At 37.9% G+C, this 16,832-nt stretch overlaps 1 protein-coding gene across 4 annotated transcripts in view; it reads right to left on the bottom strand.

The window, feature by feature from the left end:
* LOC138704977 (probable multidrug resistance-associated protein lethal(2)03659) overlaps window positions 1-16,832 on the bottom strand; it is a 456,593-nt gene that overhangs the window by 78,691 nt on the left and 361,070 nt on the right. For all 4 annotated transcript variants that reach the window (XM_069833477.1, XM_069833479.1, XM_069833478.1 and 1 more), the window contains one exon: window positions 1,764-2,176. In XM_069833477.1, the coding sequence (XP_069689578.1) occupies window positions 1,764-2,176 (413 nt within the window). The remainder of the gene's footprint in view (window positions 1-1,763; window positions 2,177-16,832) is intronic.

The raw sequence follows: 16,832 nt of genomic DNA, 5'->3' as shown, positions 1-16,832 counted from the left end.
AAAATCGGGATGATAATGGCTTTTTTCCAGTCGGATGGTACAGTCATTTTCCAACATGTGTTATACAGTTTAAGTAGGATTTCTTTTCCTTTCCTGCCAAGGTGTTTAATAAACTCTTGGTGGATCTTGTCAGGTCCTGGAGATTTTTTGTTCTGTAATTGTTCTATTGCTAGATCCAGTTCTGTGTCGTTAAAATCTTGATTGAAAATATCATTTTGTATATCTTTTGGTTTATTAGTTTCTCTGATAGTTTTTTGGATAGTTTTATCTTCTTTCTTGTATGCTTGGGGTATTCTTTGAGACTGAGCATAAAATTTGTTAAGGGATTCTATTTCCCTATCTGTAGTTAAGCTTTTGTTATTATATTGTAATGGTTCTGTTGTATTTTTTTATAATTTTGTTTTATTAAGAAATTTGTAGATTTTATTTCCATCTTTCTTATAGTCCATATGTTCTACAAAATTTGTGAAACTGGTCTTCTTTGCTGTAATTAATTCTTTCTTAAAAGCGGCTGCTTTTCTTCTCCAGTTTTGTACATCTTCTGGACACTTGGTTCTTTCGGCTTTGACTCTTGCTATATTTCTTTCGTGTTTTAACTTAGATAGAGATGGAGACCAAAAGTAGCTATATTTCTTTAACTTTTCTTTGGGAATATGTTTTTTGGCTGCTGTCAATAATATTTCACAAATTTTTTTATTCATTTCATCAGTTGACTTGAACTCTGATTCTAGCAGTATATTACACCTCCCTTCTATCTCATTTTGGAAATTGGACCAATCTGCCTTTTTAAAATTCCAAGTTTTTATTTTTGGTTTATTACTTTTATTTATTAGACCTGTTATGGAGTTTATGGTGATTCTGTGGCCTGAACCTGGGTCTTCTATTATATATTTTAATGTTAGATGTGATGAAAATAAATGATTTGTAACAGCTACTAAATGTACAACAGTCAGAGTATATTGCTGAAGATATAATTATTTATTTCTTTTTTTAATTTTTCCTTAGCTTAGTTTCGAACAGGAGGGTTGCCAAAATTGATTACGTGAATTTGCTGTTAGTTATCATTTAAGTATATAGGCGTTTTTAATAGCTTTATAGTAAAAATAATGCCAATTTCTGAATACTAGTTAGGACAGAAAAGCAAATAATAGATAAGTAAGCTGTCACAAGAGTTTCATAATAATGCGAACATAACCACAAAATGTATATTGAAAAGTCAACACAGAGCTGGAAACCTGCAGCTAGACTCCGGCTGCAAAAGTAGCTCCTTGCATGTGAACAGACTTTCAACCTCCAGTTGCAACTTTTGCAGTGCTCGTATTGTGCAGCACGAAAAGTAGTAGCGTGCAACACGCTGCTTTTGGCTTACGTGTGAACAAGACATGCAACTTTTTCAGCTGCAAAAGATTTAGATTGGCCATGACTGTTTGGCCAAGCATCTGCATAGAATTGGAATATATCAGTCTCCTAACTGTCCACTGTGCAACTCAAATCAAGAAATGGATTCAGAACATCTCAAAATTTGTGCGTCAGTGGCTAACCATGACAATATCTTTGAAAAATATTGGAGTGCAAGAGGTCAAATGGCTTTATTGTCAAATGCCTGGCATTAGAAAACAACAACAACTTTTGCAGCTGCAGTACGAAAGTTGTGCAGCAAAAGTAGCGACATGTGACCGTACCTTTAGTTATTATTTTACATCTACCTAGAATTCTCCCTTTTAGACATTGCATATTACTGTGTCAATTACTTGCATACTTACCAGATGAATTTGTGTTGAAGAAATACATAGTGCCACGAGTGATACTACGGAACATAGCATCATGCAGCTGTACAGAAGCTCGCATACACACTTTGAAGAACGTGAAGGAACGTAATAAAGTCACCACAACAGTACCCAGAGTCACGCATGTGAAGATATAAATGCACATGTCTGTGTCCAGCAAACTTGACAATTCGGAGTCTCTTTCTTTAGTATTAACTGTAGTTGTATTTGTTTTAAAAGAACTAACATTCATCGAAGTATTGTTCACAGAGTTACTGACAAAGGAGGAATTTACAAAACTGTTGTTTGTGTCTTCAGTGAGAGATTCATTTATCGAGTGGCCATTTTCGATTAGATGCAAAGTGTCCGTAAAATGTTCCAGCTTCCAACGCCTCTCTTCAATATTTGTCCTACCAACAAAAAAGAAAGAAAATTAAGTTCACAAAACATTCTCAACACATTCTCACAAGTAGAGAGAACACACTACTTCAATCTGTAATAAGAAGAGAGTTGGTTGCTGCTCGTCTGTTTTGTAAGATCTATCAATATACAGTATCAGTAAAGCTCATTCAGGCCTTTGTTAGCATGACGACTACCTTGAAGTTTCACTAAAATAATTACGGTACACCAATTTTCTCTTTTTTAAGGTTCTAGTGAAGCGTACGACTCTGTACCAATTAATAATCTGTGGGGAGCAATGGAAAATATTGGCATCGGGACATCTCTGATAACAGTAATTAAAAATTATACAAGAAGAGTCGAGCTGTAGTGAAGGTAGGGAAAAGGCTGTCAACTCCATTTCCAACAACAAAGGGTCTGAGGCAAGGATGTGGCATGTCCCCATCCCTCTTCAAAATATATATTCAGCAAGTCTTAGAGAGATGGAATCGATCGTGTAAAGATATAGAAGTTCCAATTGGACATGAAACAATGCATTCTCTCCTATTTGCAGACGACCAGGTATTAATTGCTCAGTGTCGTGAAGATGCTAAGTTCATGTTGAGGAGGTTGATGGAAGCCTTTGATATAGGAGGTCTTTGCATTAATATGAATAAAACTGAATACCTCGTTGTGGGCAATAGTGGAAGAGATATTATCCTACCGCAAGGAACAATTAAATCTGTGAGACATTTGAAGTATTTGGGGTCTATTATCCAAGAGTCTGGGAGCTGTGAAGCAGATGTAGATCACAGAGTGCAACAGGCAAGAAGGGCAATAAAGATGCTGAATGGGGTACTGTGGAGTAGATCCATTTCCAAACAAATGAAGAAAATAATTCTACAATCTATAGTTGAATCTATACTAACATACGGGGCAGAGGGATGGGCACTTGTTGAACGTCAGAAGTGTAAGATACAAGCGACGGAGATGGAGGGAATAAGAAGAGCTGCTAGAGTATCCAGATTGGAAAGGAGAAGGAATGAGGATGTGAGGCAAATGATGGCGATGGAAGAGTCGGTAATTGAAAGAATCGAAAAACGAACTCTTCAATGGTATGGCCACGTAAAAAGGATGAAAGAAGGAAGATGGCCAAAGATTATTCTGGAATGGTCACCTCGGGGAAGGAGGAAGCGTGCAAGACCAAGAAAAACATGGAAAGCCGGTGTCATGCAAATGATGAAGGACCGACATATGCAGGAGGAGGATTGGCGGGATCGAGAAGGATGGCGGAAGGGAATTCAGGGCAACCGCTGAAGAGTGGAAGAGCCCACAAAAGAAAAGAAGAGAAGTGAAGCAATTACAATGAATTCCTACACAATTTCTTCGAAATGTCCTTCCTTGAAGACATTACTCTAGCAATTCGATGTAGCAGCATGTGTCAGTATTACTACTTAACAACTAGAAGAGAACTCAATAATGTTTCCCCAGTGACAGACCAATAGTGGTGGAGCAATAACTTCCAGGAGCATAATTACATTCAGAGTGTGCTTGGTGAGCAGTGCACAAATAGCAATTCTGAACTTTTCTTATATTACATATAAGTAAAATAAAATAATTTATTTTCCCAAGTTTCGAATTGACAGACTTAACCCGACTGACGTCCTATATATAGGACACCGGACATTTTATTTTTTTAACATTGTTGTGTAAGATTTTCATAGTCTGCAATCATGATACCATAATCCTTATGTGTTATAAATTGCCTCCAATTTTTTTCTTATGTTCAGTCTGTCACAGTCATTGTTGTGAACATATTTGTGTGAGTCATGGCTGTGGAGCAGAACATGTTGTTCTCGAAGTCAGTATATATCACATGCTATAGGTATAATGCTTTTGATATTGATAGGGCATACTCGTATGATGTACTTCGTATATAATAATTCATAATTAGATTCAATTTTTGTTTTAGTGTTGCGCCATATCATGGTAAAGTTAGGCATACTACAAGTAGTACGTCAGTCATAAGAGGGGACATTTCGTGAGACTGATTGTACTCATATTATTATAGGGGGTTTCCACTAAATGAAGACGTACAAATGTTTCAGGACGACCAAGTTGCTATACCTAAGTGCAATAACATTTCCATCACCATTTTATCACCAAAAAATGTGTGTGGTAACGTAACTGATGAGGATTCTGGTGATGAAAATAAACCTATAATTGGCAATATGCTTGGTAATCAGTTGCGAGCTGAGACGGAAGTAACCCTCAACACACAAGTAGAGGGAATGGATGATTATGATGACGAAAGTCATAATGGTGATGATGAACATAGTAAAGGCGATGGTGAGAATGGCAGTAGAAATACTAGTGATTCAGCAACCGATATACAGATGAAGAGGAAAGAATAATAAATTTCAATTGGGAAGAAGTTGACATACAGCAGGGAAATACTATATTTTTCCCACTAAACTCGGGCCTCAACAAACTTTTCTCCATCACAATTATTTGATGATGATATTGATATGCTGGTTAAATTTACTAACCAATATGCAGCACAGAAGAATTTCATTGATGTTACCAATAGTGAAATGAAAATATTTATCTCAATACTGCTACTTAGTGGATAAGCAGATCTACCTAGGTGCCAAATGTATTGAGAAAACAGCTTGGATACCCATAACCCACTAGTTGCAAATGCAGTGTCTGGCGATAGATTCAAATTTTATAATAACTAATTTTCACGCATGCAATAATGATGAAATTGATGCAGCTGTTAAATTTACTAAGGTACAGCTCTTATTTGATCATCTGAACAAACGCTTTCAGGAATATGCTCCCCATGAGGAAAATCATTCTGTAGATGAAGCAATGATACCTTATTTCGGGAAACATGGATGCAAACAATTCATCTGGGGAAAGAATATAAAATAGTATGGATATAAAATATGGACTGGGGCTACTAAATATTGACACATATTGTGGACAGATCCATACCAAGGATCTGCAACTAGTGTCTCAGGAGAGAACAAGAATCTAGGTTTGGATGCTAGTGTGATTCTTCAATATTCGGATATAGTGACAAACCTGGGTGCATTATTCCATCACTTATTCCTGATAACCTTTTCACTTCAGTACCACCACTTTCAGAGTTACGTAGAAGGGGCATATAGGGAGGGTACTGAAACAACTAGAGAAATGCGTACATCATAGTGTTCTTTGCAGGAATCAAAGAAAATGAAGAAAACAGCACTGTAACATATGAGTATAAAGTAGAAAAGACTGAGAACATTGTTGTCGCAAAATAGAATGATAACAGCATTGTAACTATTGCTTCCAATTCAATTTCCGTGAACCCAGTGCACACAGTTTCAAGATATTCTAGAAATTTTAAGAAGAAAATATCAGTGAAATAGCCCAATATCAAATATCAGTATAACAAAAATATGGGTGGACCAAAACATCAATCTGTACAAAACATCTATTAGAGGCAAGAAATGGTACTTTAGTCTGCATTGACGTAGCAGAACAAAATGCATGGCAGCTATACAAGATAAACTCCAACGAAAAACTCGATCATTTTGCATTTCGCAAACGTCTTGTCTTATCTGTTCTCGAATCCACTGCTCGACATGTACAGTCAAGTGGTAGACCAGCAGTCGTCAACTCACTGCACTCTCGGACTAGTGTCTCTTACCCGCAGGACTCTTACAGCACCAGTGTGCATTTGTGGCTGCTGGCAGGTATGCTCTCTAAATATTCCTGCTGCACTTACTCTTTACCCATTTCAGTGAGTGCTGACAACCACTGCGGTAGACTGAGCAAAAAGATTCGGGCCTTATACCGCGTTGTCTTGGTATTGGTGGCTGATGTTTCGACTGTCATGTTGTGGTCATCTTCAGAGCTGAGCAAATTGGATAAAGAAATAGTGTGCGAGCGTGTATATATATAGAAGTCTCAATGGGGGGAGGACTTTCGGTGATAGGTCGTAGGTTCTCCTTCTGGCATCTGATTGGTTCTTCGTTGTCCAATCCGGTTGAGGTCTGTATGGAGGGGAGTATTCATACTAAAAACTGGAACTCTCTGCATCAAAATCCACAGTTAATTCCCGATTTACCACGCAAATCGTCTGTAGCTGCATTTAGATTGGCAACAGGCCATGATTGTTTGGCCAAACACCTGCATAGAATTGGAATATATCAGTCCCCTAACTGCCCATTGTGCAACTCAAACCAAGAAATGGATTCGGAACACCTCAAAATCTGTGCTTCAGTGGCTGGCCATGATAATATCTTTGAAAAATATTGGAATGCAAGAGGTCAAATGACTTTATTGTCAAACGCCTGGCATTAGAATACATGTGGAGAACTGGTTCCTCGTTCCTAAGTATGATCTTGGAATAGACTTCCCCATGAATTGCTGAGTTGTAACCCATCCATCCTTGTTAATGTTGTTCGGGTGTAGTTTGATGTGGATGGCTTCTTTGACCAATCTTCTGTATAAGTTGTCTTCTTTATCTATTATCTTGATACTGTCGAATTCGATGGCGTGGACTGAATCTGTTGAGTGTAAAGCTATAGCTGTCGAAACGTCAGCCACCAACACCAAGATAACGCAGTATAAGCCCCGAAGTTTATTCAGAGACCATATACACCAGCCGCGGAAACCTACGCAAACACAAAAAGATTCAAGATTTGATGGAAGTAATCATTTTGTGGTATCTCAAGAAAAACAAACTCGATGCAGACAGTGTCACACAAAGACAACAATATGTATGATGTGTGATGTTGGTGTACATGTAAAATGTTCTATCAATTACCACACACCATAAACATTCTCGAAAATTACAATAATCTTATTGTGTGTGAGTGATATTATAATTTTGTGTTAATTTGATGTATTGTTAAGCTATACAATTTATATATCTTAGTGCTAAGACGACTAATGTCATATAATGTTTTTGTATGGGGATATGACTGATGTCCTATATATAGGACACTGAAAATCTCGGATACTATCAAAAAAAATTTAAAAACAGCTTTGCTATGTTATATCAATTACAATTAAATAATTCATACAAAAAAATCATATTTTTTAACAAAAATAATTCAGTCTTATCTGGGTTAAGCTTACTTTATGTTCCATAGTTACAAACAGTTTGATCTACCAACTGAGCAACTAAGATATAAGCAAGAGTGGCTCTTCTGTTTTTGTTGTCTGTTTCAAAATGTTTGTTTCTCTTATCGGACAAATCAGTTGCTTCTTGCTGTATCTACAGGGTGAAAGTGATTAAATGTGCAGATTGAAGGTACCAAAAGAATGGGTTACATTAAAATAAATAAAAAACCTATTACATGTTTTGTAATTAAGTGCATGATTAATTATTGGGTTGATGTAAAAGTTCGTAGAGTTTTTTCGATGCGACAGAAGTTTTTATTTGAGATGACTAGAAAATAAAAATCAATTGGTAATATATTCTCCTTCATTATCTATGACTCTCTGGCAATTCTGTGTATGAGTGAGTAAATGTGCTGGTTTGGAGTTAAAGAAGTTGTCAAGCCAAGTTTGTAAAACATCTTCGTTATCAAAGGAGTTCCCGTGAATATTGTTGGATAGAGTAAGGAAAAGTTGGAAATCTGAGAAAGAAATGGAAGATGTCGAATCATCCCCCAACCAAGCTCCTGGATAGCTCCATTCCTCATGTTAGCAAGATGGGAATGTGCATTATCTTATTGCAGAATCACTTGATATAGCCCACCTGATCGTTTTTCTTCCATTGTGGCCGTAAGGCGTATGAGTTGTTGGCAATAAATGTCAGCAGTTCATAGTACACGACACCTTCTTTATTCTACCAGACGCATAATATCATCTTCTGCGATTGGGCACTAACTTTTGTATGGGGTATTGTGTGTTGAAATGACAACCATTTTCTTTCAGTGCTTTCTCCAATGGCATTCTCCCTGTATACAGCACAAATGCTTCGAGCTGCCTCCACTATCTTTGTTCCTCTACTGAACTCAAACAGAAGAATATGTTGGAAGTGTTTTCCACTTGACTTGATTGATCTTCTTCAGTCCACAAATAGCACAAACGTTCTTCAAATCCGCAAAATTCAAAGCATATTTACAAGCACAATACTCCAAATAACAAATGATAAACAGTTTCCTAATGTCTCTTAATAACACAATGTTGTGATGAACAAAAACAGTACAAACTTATGCATCAACCTAACAGTGTGTAGTTTGGCAACAGTACATCGCTGACTTGCATAAGAATACACACATGCACTCAGCCTCAGTAACAGCATTTCAGCCAATGCAATAGGGTTGCCAGACTTTTTAATGGCAGGAAATAATTATACATGTTCATCTTTTTATTTAATTTGCAAGAAAACCATCCTTCATTTAAAAACTACAAAGGGATAAATCACTCCTCATCAGTTTCTCTAATAAGAATAAAAATTAGAATTGCACAGCTAGTACTTATCGAGTAAAACAGCGTTAAATTGGACATTTTTTCTCTCTGAAAAGTATTCATTTGGAACTAATACGGTATTACAATTTTTTGTTGTACTCGATCCAAGGAATAAGCTATTAAATTCGCACATTTATATTAATTCCACCCTGTATATACTACATCCACAGGAATCGTAACAGTTGGCACAAACCATTTTACTGAGTTTTTTATTTATTTATTTTTTCATTTTATTTTAGGGAAGCTGGGAAGATGATATGATTATGAGTAACAGAAAATCCATGTGGGTGATAGAAGACGAAATCGACAATGAAATAGAAGACAAAAAAGAAATACTGACCAGAAGGACGAAATATATAGAACAGCTATATAAGACAGAGATATCTTAGCTATAGAAGATGAAGCTGCTGTTTCAGAATACGAAAAAGTATTTTCTATTCTAAGGAAGGAAGTTGAGCTAGTGCTTAGAGAAATAAAGAATGGGAAAACAACAAAGTTCACTGAATCCTTAATGGATTAGAAAATGCTTTGGTGAAGATAAGAAGGAAATTGTATCATTACGTAACGAAATATACGAGAAAGGAGAATGACCTGAATATTTCACGGAGATAGCATTGCTGCCAATGTCGAAGAAAAATAATGTCAAGAAATGTAACGAGTTCAGGACTTTCAGCCTGTTATCACACTTGGCAAAGATTCTCCTGTGAATACTGAATCAACAGTTTATATTCTAAGTTCAAAGGATAGTTGGGAAAGAACTGTTGGCTTCAGGAATGAGAGTGCAATTGGACTGTTGCAAACAATCAGCGAAAGATACCTAAAGAAAAATAAAGAAGTGTATGTAGTATTTGTGTACCTAGGAAAGGCTTTTGACAATGTGAACTAGAATAAACTGATGGGGATACCGAAGAAAATGTGTGTGTATTGGACAGAGAGGGGCTATTAAGTAATCTTTACATGAAACAATAAGACAAATTCAGGATAGGAGGAGAAATGCCAGAGGGAAGTGGAATAGGGAGAGGAAGAAGACCCTTTATCACCTATCCTGTTCAACATCTACTTGGAGGATTTAGTGAAGAACTGTTTTCAGAACATGGGAAGGGTGATAGTGGGAGGAAGAATAAAATGCATAAGATTTGTTGATGATATGGCATTGTTAGCAGAAGCTGTGGTGATACTAAGGGGTATGTTACTGAAGCTAAATGACAGCTTTGAGAAGTATGGGATGAAGATAAAAATATAAACGAAACAAGACGAAGACCATGATCATTGGAAGGAAAATAAAGAAGGTAAATGGGGTCAATCCATGAAAATGCGACATTTTCACGAAAAATAAAAATCTCATGAATCTATGCTTGTTATATGTCATTTTTTTCGTTATGATCCGAATTTTTTTAATCTGATAACACTCATTATGTAACAACGCGTATGTGGGAGAAAAAGCGCCAAGAAGTCTGTGGTTTAAGAGCGCGAAATTATCTACTAGAAATCACATATTTGAATGCACATTTAAGGCAAATAAATCATTACTTCTGTATGTTAAATGCAATTAATAATGAAGTGCGGACCTTTGTTAATAATTACAATGCATAAAAACCGTAATACAATGATTATTTCGTGCTTTGATTGAAATTATTACAAGGAAAGGTTGAGAGTTCGTGTGTCACGCTCAAATGGACATTTGTTTATATTTCTTCAAAACCGTTTAATTTTTTCATGTTTCATAAATGTAAAAGTGAGAAACATCATATAACAATCAACTTCTTATATGGACAATATTTTGATTTATGTACGTATTCTACAAGAAAAACACATGACACACGTAACACAATGACTGTGACACACAAACAAAAATGTTATGTTCGTGTGTCACTAAAGTTTATCCTAAAATCCAGTTACAAATTTTGTTGTTATTGGAAGTCTTTACGTCTAAACATAATTAGCAGTGGAATTTCAAATACTTATTGTTGATTTAGATACCGGTAATTGTGTATGCGTGCACACGCACCTGTGCGTTTTTTTTTTCAATGTACATAAACTGTAAGTTAAACACTCTTGAAAATATGTGTTCCATAACACTGTTATAAGGGGGAAAGGAACTGGCCACGCTATCCCATTATCTCCTGGCCTAGTTGCCTCATAAGTGGTGCCTTCTTGGTATCACTTGCGAGGTTCACACCTGTCTTTGGACAGACTAAACAACAACTGTTGTAAAAATATAGTGTGTAGGCCTAAAATTAGCACAATACAATTTATGCCTAAAGTTCGTATAAAATATTTATTATTTTTTAATTCCTTGAATTAAAAACTTAAAAAATTGGTTTATGTTAATTTATTTCATATTAAAAACAAGCTTATGCAGTACAATTTATATCGTAAACAGGTAGCCACCATACTAGGCCTGTGTATAAATAAACCAGTAATTATTTGTACATTAGGTATGTACTAAATTTCTGATATTAATTTAAAATCGTTTTATTTAATAACATTAATTAATTTACCCTAGGTATCATTTAGTAATTCTAAAAGTTAGCCCTTTTAAATCTATATTAGTTTTTCTATTGATATAAATATTAATACATTTTGAACATTTTTGTGATAGTATTTTCAAGAATTTAAGTTGGGCTGATTACTTGGTTGGGTTTTTCCGAGGTTTTCTCCAACCATAAGGCGAATGTCAGGTAATCTATGGCGAATTCTCGGCCTCATCTCGCCAAATACCATTTTGCTATCACCAATCCCATTGACACTAAATAACCTAGTGGTTGATACAGTGTCGTGAAGTGACCAAGTAAAAAAAAGACGTCAAATATAGGCTGCATATGAAGTTACAAAATCTTGCGGTGGTGAAGAATTTAAAGTGTCTGTGGTGTCTAAGGAAGGGAAGTCCTACAAATGGTTGACATATTGGTATATTCATCACATGACATTACACAGGAAATATCACCACATATGGTTGTAAACAACCGTGGATATTTTAAATTTAAAAGTGTATTTTAGTGTAATATAGTGTTGTTTTGAATAATAAGAACTGTAGGCATAGTGTATAAGTCTTCCACAAGAAGTGATGTATTTATAGTGCATTTAAAACAATTAGTAACCAACATGACAGAAATGTTCATGTGTCATGTTCGTGTGTCACAACACATTTGCAATATTTTGTTTCTTACTGGCACTGTTAATTTTTTTTAAAGTTCGTGATTTAGCAGTTACTTGTACTACACAAGTGTCTCAATTGTTTGGAAAACAACTGAATGCATTTATGTCATTTGGCACAATAATATGAACATTTTCCATTTTGGTAATAAATCTAGTGGCAAGAAAATGTTCGTGTGTCACAACATACAATATTTAATATTTTTTGCACTATTAATTATTCATTTTCATTAAGAATTTTTGTTTATATTTAGGAATACTTATGTTAAAAGACAGTAATATCTTTTTCATGAATTACTAAGTATTTAATTAAATATCCTGTGAAGATCATAGTTAGGTACTTAAAAAATGTTACGTGTGTCACTATGGAATGACCCAATGTGCGAATTCGAAATGAAGCAGAAGAACAAGAGGAACTTAAATACTTTGAGTGTACTATAATATAAGTAGTAATATGAGCTGCTGTAAGGAAGTCAAGAGGAGGACAGCAACGGCAAAGAAAGCTTTTCATAGAAAAAGAAGCATCTTCTACTGACCTCTGGAAAAATAACTAAGGAGGAGACTAGTGAAGTGCTTTGTGTGGAGTGTGGCATTGTTATGGGTCAGAAACATGGAAATTATGAGGAAGTGAAGAGAAGTGACTTGAAGCATTTGAAATATGGATATAGAGAAGAATGGAGCGTGTAAAATGGACAGACAGAACAAGAAATTAAACTGTGCTAGAAAGAGTGGGTGAAGAAACAATAATGCTGAAACTGATCAGGAAGAGAAAAAGGAATTGCCTGGATCACTGACTAAGAAGAAACTCCCTGCTGAAGATGCACTGGAAGGAATGGTGAATGGGAGAAAAGTTCGGGAAAAAGAAGAAATCAAATTGGGAGACAACATTAAGATACATGGATCTATGTGGAGACTAAGAGGAAGGCGGAAAATATGGAAGAATGGATAAAGTAAATAAATTACTTTCTCATACAATAACACGAAAAATCTTACACACTGCTCCTTCCACAAATCCATTAGACTACAATAATATAAAATCTGAATTATCATTGATGCAATATATACACAAATCAACCGATTTCCCACCTAAAATACTACAGCTATCCTTACAAACAATAAATATCAGGGATGCATCAGACGAATGGATACGAATATATAAAATAGTTCCCTGAGTAACATTGAAAAAGGAGCTGGAGCTGGAATTTACAGCGAAATCTTCTATCAGTATATTCCACTTCGTCGGGGAATAACAAATTTCGAAGCAGAACTGAAAGCAATAGCAACCACATTGCAGAATATTCTTACAGACCTGATATAAGAAGAAAAATAGTAATACGCGTGGATTCAATATTAGCAACACAAGCAATAACCAGATACGATCAAACCACCTCAAAAGCCATCCAAGAAATCATATGCATGTACAAAATTTTGATCATACTGCAATGGATCCCTTCTTGCATGGTGCTTTTTGGAAATGAACAGACACGTTAGCTAAACAAGGTGCTAAAATTCTACCGACAACAGCAAAAAAAAAAAAAATTTACTAAAAAAAGATAGCTACAGGAAGTAAAATAAAAGTCATACTACAGAGAAGAGCAGAATAGGATGAATCTTTTAAATAGGAAATATGAAGCCATAGATGAATATGCTGAAAAGATCAAACACCTTCCACGAAGCCCTGAGGCAGCACTTTTCAGATTGGAAATAAGGCATGACAGCTGAAATGAACATCTTCAAAGAATGGGAATAGTCTCAGGAACAAGGTGCTCCCTGTGTGGAGAGGATGTAGCTTCAAACAAGTTACACTGAAGATGACTGCAGGAAAAAGGGAAAAGATCTAGCAGGACTCTAGTGTGAAGCAAGAGGACTAATGGTGTGAAACCAAATTCCAGCCATCAAAAAAGAAACACCAAAAAACATAAACAACAATGAACAACAACAAAAAAAAAATAACAACAACCAACAAGAGCAACAAAAAACTAGCCAACGTGACAATGTGTTGCTGTTACCTTTAGGTAACACCAACACATTGTCTTTCTTAAAACATACTTCAAATGCAATAGACATTGATGAATAGATTCATAAATTGGTTCTTAATACAAACAAATGCTTAATTTCAAGAGCTAAAATTGTTGTGTTAAGGAGCAACATTGGTACTTTTTCATAAAGCAAAGAAACATTTAAACTAATATGATAAACATAATTTACTTATCTTTAGTTCAACTGTCCGTTTAGTTGCCTTTAGGTAACAGCAACACATTGTCTTTCTTAAAACATACTTCAAATGCAATAGACATTGATGAATAGATTCATAAATTGGTTCTTAATACAAACAAATGTTTAATTTCAAGAGCTAAAATTGTTGTGTTAAGGAGCAACATTGGTACTTTTTCAAAAAGCAAAGAAACATTTAAACTAATATGATAAACATAATTTACTTATCTTTAGTTCAACTGTTGTTTTATTTTAAATTTGCTTTTTTCTACTATCTTACATGGAGATACTATATGCAATAGATTTCATGTTGGTGAGAGAGCACCTCGGCAGTTCGGTCAGGATTTAAGTGTCCAGCCAATGTGACAGATGTTGTGTTGGTGACAGAGCACCTCGACAGTATGGTTAGGGTTTAAGTGACCAGCCAACCTGACACATGATGTGTTGGTGAAATCACCTCAAAAGTTCAGTCAGGGTTTAAGTGTTCAGCCAACGTGACAGATGTCGTGTTGGTGACAGAGCACCTCGGCAGTCTGGTCAGGGTTTAAGTGTCCAGCCAATGTGACAGATGTCGTGTTGATGAGAGATCACCTCGGCAGTTCGGTCAGGGTTTAAGTGTCCAGCCAACGTGACACATGTCGTGTTGGTGAGAGATCACCTCGGCAGTTCGGTCAGGGTTTAAGTGTCCAGCCAGCGTGACAGATGTCGTGTTGGTGAGAGAGCACCTCGGCAGTTCGGTCAGGGTTTAAGTGTCCAGCCAACATGACAGATGTCGTGTTGGTGAGAGAGAACCTCGGCAGTTCGGTCAGGATTTAAGTGTTCAGCCAACGTGACAGATGTCGTGTTGGTGAGAGATCACCTCGGCAGTTCGGTCAGGGTTTAAGTGTCCAGCCAACATGACAGATGTCGTGTTGGTGAGAGATCACCTCGGCAGTTCGGTCAGAGTTTAAGTGTCCAGCCAACATGACAGATGTCGTGTTGGTGTGAGATCACCTCGGCAGTTCGGTCAGGGTTTAAGTGTCCAGCCAACATGACAAATGTCGTGTTGGTGAGAGAGCACCTCGGCAGTCTGGTAAGAGTTTAAGTGTCCAGCCAACGTGACAGATGTCGTGTTGGTGAGAGAGCACCTCGGCAGTTCGGTCACGGTTAAAGTGTCCAGCCAACATGACAGATGTCGTGTTGGTGAGAGAGCACCTCGGCAGTTCGGTCACGGTTTAAGTGTCCAGCCAACGTGACAGATGTCGTGTTGGTGAGAGAGCACCTCGGCAGTTCGGTCAGGGTTTCAGTGTCCAGCCAACGTGACAGATGTCGTGTTGGTGAGAGAGCACCTCGGCAGTTCGGTCAGGGTTTAAGTGTCCAGCCAACGTGACAGATGTCGTGTTGGTGAGAGAGCACCTCGGCAGTTCGGTCAGGGTTTAAGTGTCCAGCCAACGTGACAGATGTCGTGTTGGTGAGAGATCACCTCGGCAGTTCGATCAGGGTTTAAGTGTCTAGCCAACGTGACAGATGTCGTGTTGGTGAGAAAGCACCTCGGCAGTCTGGTCAGGGTTTAAGTGTCCAGCCAATGTGACAGATGTCGTGTTGGTGAGAGATCACCTCGGCAGTTCGGTCAGGGTTTAAGTGTCCAGCCAACGTGACAGATGTCATGTTGGTGAGAGAGCACCTCGGCAGTTCGGTCAGGGTTTAAGTGTCCTGCCAACATGACAGATGTCGTGTTGGTGAGAAAGCACCTCGGCAGTTCGGTCAGGGTTTAAGTGTCCAGCCAACGTGACAGATGTCGTGTTGGTGAGAAAGCACCTCGGAAGTTCGGTCAGGGTTTAAGTGTCCAGCCAACGTGACAGATGTGTTGGTGAGAAAGCACCTCGGCAGTTCGGTCAGGGTTTAAGTGTCCAGCCAACGTGAAAAATGTCGTGTTGGTGAGAGATCACCTCGGCAGTTCGGTCAGGATTTAAGTGTCCAGCCAACGTGACAGATGTCGTGTTGGTGAGAGAGCACCTCGGCAGTTCGGTCAGGGTTAAAGTGTCCAGCCAACATGACAGATGTCGTGTTGGTGAGAGAGCACCTCGGCAGTTCGGTCAGGGTTTAAGTGTCCAGCCAACGTGACAGATGTCGTGTTGGTGAGAGAGCACCTCGGCAGTTCGGTCAGGGTTTCAGTGTCCAGCCAACGTGACAGATGTCGTGTTGGTGAGAGATCACCTCGGTAGTTCGATCAGGGTTTAAGTGTCCAGCCAACGTGACAGATGTCGTGTTGGTGAGAAAGCACCTCGGCAGTTCGGTCAGGGTTTAAGTGTCCACCCAACGTGACAGATGTCGTGTTGGTGAGAAAGAACCTCGGCAGACTGGTAAGAGTTTAAGTGTCCAAGCCAATGTGACATGTCGTGTTGGTGAGAGATCACCTCGGCAGTTCGGTCAGGGTTTAAGTCTCCAGCCAACGTGACAGATGTCGTGTTGGTGAGAGAGCACCTCGGCAGTTCGGTCAGGGTTTAAGTGTCCAGCCAACGTGACAGATGTCGTGTTGGTGAGAGAGCACCTCGGCAGTTCGGTCAGGGTTTAAGTGTTCAGCCAACGTGACAGATGTCGTGTTGGTGAGAAAGCACCTCGGCAGTCTGGTAAGAGTTTAAGTGTCCAGCCAATGTGACATGTCGTGTTGGTGAGAGATCACCTCGGCAGTTCGGTCAGGGTTTAAGTGTCCAGCCAACGTGACAGATGTCGTGTTGGTGAGAGAGCACCTCGGCAGTTCGGTCAGGGTTTAAGTGTCCAGCCAACGTGACAGATGTCGTGTTGGTGACAGAGCACCTCGGCAGTCTGGTCAGGGTTTAAGTGTCCAGCCAATGTGACAGA

This window comes from Periplaneta americana, chromosome 8 (assembly GCF_040183065.1).
Source record: "Periplaneta americana isolate PAMFEO1 chromosome 8, P.americana_PAMFEO1_priV1, whole genome shotgun sequence".
NCBI classification, from domain to species: Eukaryota; Metazoa; Arthropoda; class Insecta; order Blattodea; family Blattidae; genus Periplaneta; species Periplaneta americana.
The sequence above is the reverse complement of the archived record's forward strand: the minus strand, read 5'-3'. Positions and strand labels throughout refer to the sequence as shown.